At 37.3% G+C, this 5,499-nt stretch overlaps 1 protein-coding gene and 1 pseudogene across 1 annotated transcript; both read right to left on the bottom strand.

Moving 5' to 3' along the window:
- Nucleotides 1–1,632: 1,632 nt before the first annotated feature.
- On the bottom strand, nt 1,633–3,211 carry LOC149060652 (uncharacterized; annotated as a pseudogene).
- On the bottom strand, nt 3,094–5,145 carry LOC107169419 (uncharacterized). Its single transcript, XM_089230017.1, has 2 exons — nt 4,791–5,145; nt 3,094–3,986 (listed from the first exon to the last, which is right to left on the bottom strand). Exons 1-2 carry the CDS (start codon nt 5,143–5,145, stop codon nt 3,094–3,096), a joined length of 1,248 nt encoding a protein of 415 aa, XP_089086143.1.
- Between the last annotated feature and the right edge of the window lie 354 nt (nt 5,146–5,499).

Here is a 5,499-nt window from a genome sequence, read left to right as displayed (position 1 = left end):
AGATAAGTTCCGTAACCATATTATGGTAACGCTAGGAGCATACACTACCCAATTTATAATAATTATATTTTTTATCAAATAAATATTTTTATAGAAGGTATACAAGGTTCACAAATTGTGAGGGGCGTCATTTGGGGGGTGGCAGGGTGTGCGGTTGCACCCTTTACTTTTAGAATGTTACAATTGGCCTGCGCCTTGCTGAAGCCTAAAATAATGCACGAGCCACGACCCACGAATACACAATTAGTTATATGATTAAAATCAAATTGTAATAACCGGTCTATAATGTATGGAAATAATTGAATGCAGGATAATATACATAATATACGTATGTATATCTATTTTTATATGGCCTGGTGAAATTTCAAAATGGCCTGCTTGAAACTTCGCACACCCGAAAAAAAACCTGAAATGACGCCCCTGTTCACAATAAGGCTGGGCAAGTCAATGATTTTTTAAACTCAGTTAAGTTAAGTTAATATGAGTCAATAACAAAAAGTTTAAATTTAAAAGTTAATTTAATTACAGGTTAACTCAGTTAAGTTAAAAGTTAATACACATTTTTTTTTAAATGTTATTTAAGTACATTTTTTTTACGCATACTTTATTATTTTACAAACCTGAAACCCAAAACTAATTTTTGGACTATAACTATAGAACAAATGTTTATACTTTATACAGTAGGTATATTATTTTATTTCATTGAACTTTTCATTTCTAAAAAAAAGAACAGTAGTTACATAAATTATTATATATAATAATTAATAAGTAATAGATAAAAATAATGAATTGGTTTTTGTTTATTTTTAGACTTGTTGAATTTTTTCTCGAAATGACGACTCGGTCGTCATTCGTCGATAACAATAATATACCCATATAGGTATAGCCCATGACAAATTAGATAGGTATCATCACAGTTTTTTGATACGCATTCATCGCTCTTTACTTCACCTTTATCGTAGTTCTCCACTTCTTATCGACTGTCAATCATATACATACATATATAACATAGGATAAAATCAACCAATGAGAAGTGGAGAACTACGACATTGGCCGGAGGTGAAGGAGATGCGCATACTGAGCAAAACTAGTAATACTGTGATGATAGCTATCTAATTTGTCATGGTATACTGACATTGTTAAGGTGAATACAATGGTGTATTTTGATTTAAATAATTTCTCGTTTATTTTTGCATAATTTGCTTTCGGAGTGCGGTGCGTTTCGGTACGGTCTTTATTCGCGACTGACTAATGACTAGTTAAAGACCGTCGGCGCGCGGCGATTGTCGCCTTTATTATATAAAAATATAGATAACCCGACCGGTCTCCACCACGAACAATAATTATTAGTTTTACCTGTGATAAAAACAACACGTACCGAACACAGCCGCCCACCTTGAAACATTAATTTTCAATCTAAATTTACAATGTAATAACAAATAATACATAAATCAAATTAATATCGAACATAAGATACTTACAATAATTAACAATTTTAACAATACCTATAAATCGTATATAAATAATTCAAAGCTATAACTGCCTATTTGACAAAAAAAAAAAAAATTTAATAATAAGAAAACAGTACAAATTTAAAAATCAATTACTACTGTCTCCGTAGTGTGGTATTGGCTAAGTCGTGTTCCCTTCAAATGGCAAAGGACAAAGTAACCGCACAGCTCTTTTCCATACACCGCTGTTGGTTTGAACACACGCCGCCCGAACTACGCCGTCAGTACCAGATTCTATCTTGACCACCCGTCCTAGACGCCACTGCAGGGGGGGGGGGTAAATTGCTGTCTCGAATTATTACCACGGTTCCGATTTTTATCGACGGACCTTTAGTACCTGCCCATTTAACCCTTACTTGAAGCTGATTAAGGTATTCGGTACTCCAGTGATTCCACAGCGTTTGGGAATATTTGGTAACTCTTCGCCACCTGTCCAACCGGTTATCAGGTGTGGTTGTTTCGTCACGCTCTGGTAACGCAGTTATGGCGTCCCCAATTAAAAAATGACCGGGCGTTAAAAAAGTAAGATCGACTGGATCAGAGGACATTGGAGTTATTCGACGGGAATTTAAACAAGCCTCTACCCGGGTCAGTACCGTACTCATTTCTTCATATGTAAGCCTCGCCTCGCCTAACACCTTGTATAGTAAACTCTTCATCGATTTTACAGTCGCCTCCCACAATCCTCCGAAATGCGGTGAACGTGGCGGTATACACTTCAATTCGACACCCTTATCCGCGAGAGCTGTCATAATTTCGTTTTGGTGATCCGTGGATTGAAATAATTAAAATATTTCTTTAAGTTGCCTTTGCGCCCCAACAAAATTAGTGGCGTTATCAGAATATATAACCGAACTTCGACCGCGGCGATCAAAAAATCTGTTTAACGCCTGTAAAAACGTTTTCGTAGTTAAGTCACTAACCAGCTCGATATGAACCGCCTTTGTTGCGAAACAAACAAATATTCCGATGTACCCCTTTGTGCATGCGGCTTTTCTTCTTAAGCTGCTTTTTACCATGATCGGTCCAGCGAAGTCGATCTCACATCGTAAAAACGGTCGACTCGGCGTCACTCTACCACGCGGTAAATCGCCCATAATTGGCTGTACGATAACCGGTTTTAACTTAAAACACGTAACACATTTATGCACGGTATTATGAGCAATATTACGCGCGTTCAATGGCCAATACTGTTGTCGGATCGATGCTACGAGCGCTTGTGGTCCACTGTGCAACAGCTTTACGTATTAAAGGCGAAATAGTGTACGCGCCATCACCAGGTAGAAACTATCGGATTTCGCTGATACATGTCCAAGGCTAGTGCATTTTTTAATCTACTGCCTACGCGTAGAACTTCTTCATCATCATAATATAGGGTCGTAATCTAAATAATTAACTGTTCGTGGCTACTTGCGTACCTCCTCTTAAAGCCTTTATCTCTTTTTCGAAATGTTCTCTCTAGTCTCTGTGCTAATTTTATTAATGCGAGATTTGCGTGTTCTATTTCAAAAATTTGCAACGGGCCAAAAATCATTTTTTTTTCTTTTTCCAACGTAAACAATACGCCGTAATACGTATGATTTTACTTAATGAGGATCGTTTTGATAATATTGATACCTAACACTGAATAATCTTTTTTCGTTTTACAAGCTATACTGCGCGTTTTTGAAGTCGCGGTGTTATCTTTTGCCTCGGGTATGTTCGTATCTGTAGCATTATACGTTCCCGATTCGGAATTTGGCCATGATGTGCTCACCTCGCTTAGCCCTTTAGGGCTATTCCACCACATCGTATTTTCCCCTATATCCTTTGCCTCACATCCGCGTGATATAAGGTCCGCCGGATTATCTCGCGTACCTACGTGTGTCCATTCGCTAAATAACGTCAACTCTTGTATCTCCCTCACTCTATGAGCTACAAATGTTCTCCATTGGGTTGATGGAGACGATATCCATGCAATAACTAAATTTGAGTCGCTCCAGAATTGGCGCCGAGTTATAGGTAAATTTAATTTTGGAATTACGCGGCTCGCTAGCCGGGCTAACAATAGTGCGGCAAACAACTCCAACCGTGGTAGAGATACAACTTTCAACGGAGCTACTTTCGATTTTGCGCAAATTAAATTAACAACACTACTTTCAGTCACATCGGTACTGCGTAAATACAAACAGGCGCCATATGCCTTTAAAGACGCATCCGCGAAGCCATGTAATTGAAATTCTATATTTATACCTCCACCTATTATCTTTCGTGGTATTGATATTTCGTTTAACTGTGGTAAACCGTCTCGAAATTTACGCCATTCGTTTTGAATTTCTTCCGGCAGAGGCTCACCCCAACCAGCCTTTACCTGCCACAAGTTTTGCATTATCAATTTAGCATTTACTATAACCGGGCCAAGCAATCCTAACGGGTCGAATATGGCCGCAATTTCGGACAACATTTTTCGTTTTGTTGTTTTTGTAATGCTATTTTCTATTTGGTGCACGGTGTATAAATAACACGTCATTATCCGAATTCTAATTATTTAAGCCTATATTTTGGTTGATCCGTTATCGCCCATAGCCCATACGCCACCGCTATTGTACTGGACGTCGTTAATTAATTCGGCTGAGGGTGAGTTGCGGCCCTACCTTTCGTTTCTGGTGTTGGAGACCGGTGAATTCCGGCCCGATAATATTTTAGGTATTGGTTAGTTGCGGCCCGAGTAATCATCATTACATATGTACCTTACTTATTTAATATATATTATATTATATACCTATTACCTATGTACCGTATAAACGAATAACGATGAACGAAATGTTCAATACGTATGGGAAGTTATTTTTTTGTATAGGTATAATATGATAAAGATAATATAGATCGTTTTATCGTATTATCTACCATATATGACTTACATTATGAATGCTTTGATTTTTTTTGGACATTATTATCATAATAGATTACACCAATTTATCATACTTTTTTTTTTATTATTTATTATTTAATATAATGTCATAATATTAATATATTATATTCTATAATTGTATGAATACTTTTATTTTATTTACGACCAATATTAATATAAGAACGACAATTTATACTAGAAAATACCTACATAATATTGTGATGTTTATATACTATTACTATATATAGACATATAGTATATAATATATACATTATTGTATGGCCGCAATTCGTACGTACCTTTCATAAACCCGGGCCGCAACTCGTACGTACCTCTCATAAACCCGGGCCGCAACTCGTACGTCATTTAGGGTTTGGGCCGCAACTCACCAACACTGATTAATTCTTTATCGTTAGACATCCACTTACGCAATACAAAACCCGCGCTCTTCATAATTGCATTTACATTATCTCGCAGTTTTATTGCTTCTGGTTTACACATAGCACCACTGAGATAATTGTCCATGTAAAAGTTTTTTGTAATTGATAAACACGCATCGGGATAATTTTCGTTTTCAGCTTCCGCTAATTTTTCCAAACACGCTGTTGCCAAATATGAAGCGGGTACCGTGCCATACGCTAGCGTATTAAGTCGATAGATCCGTATCGGCTGCGTTGTGTCTGATCGCCATAACACACGTTGGTAACTTCGATGATTTTCAGTAACCAAAATCTGCCGATACATTTTCTCAATATCGGCTGATAGTACGTAATTATACGTCCGGAAACGTACTAAGATATAGGTACAACAACTCATCTTGAATCATAGTCCCCTTCATTAAAACGTCATTATGGCTGACGCCCTTATCGGTTCTACACGACGCGTCAAATACTACGCGTAATTTTGTAGTCGAACTATTTTCATTTCGAACTGCGTGATGTGGTATATAATATGATTCCCCGATACCGCCGTTATGGTCATCGTTAATAAGTTCCATATGTCCCAGCTTTTCATAATCGGACATAAAATTACTCAGTCTTTAATTTCGGGTCTTTCTTGAATCGCCTCTTGAGTGATAATAGTCGACGCATCGCTATC

Source organism: Diuraphis noxia, unplaced genomic scaffold (genome assembly GCF_037042655.1).
Source record: "Diuraphis noxia isolate RWA-SAM2 unplaced genomic scaffold, SU_Dnox_SAM2 contig0001, whole genome shotgun sequence".
Classification (NCBI taxonomy): domain Eukaryota; kingdom Metazoa; phylum Arthropoda; class Insecta; order Hemiptera; family Aphididae; genus Diuraphis; species Diuraphis noxia.
This window is presented reverse-complemented; position numbering and strand designations above follow the sequence as displayed.

Bases quoted from the DNA above. Each gene is read 5' to 3' on its own strand.
- LOC107169419 (XM_089230017.1), bottom strand. From the start codon at position 5,145: ATGTATCGGCAGATTTTGGTTACTGAAAATCATCGAAGTTACCAACGT. The intron at 3,987-4,790 runs GTGAGTTGCGGC...TGCACCAAATAG, and splicing joins TAAAGAATTAATCAGTGTTG to AAAATAGCATTACAAAAACA.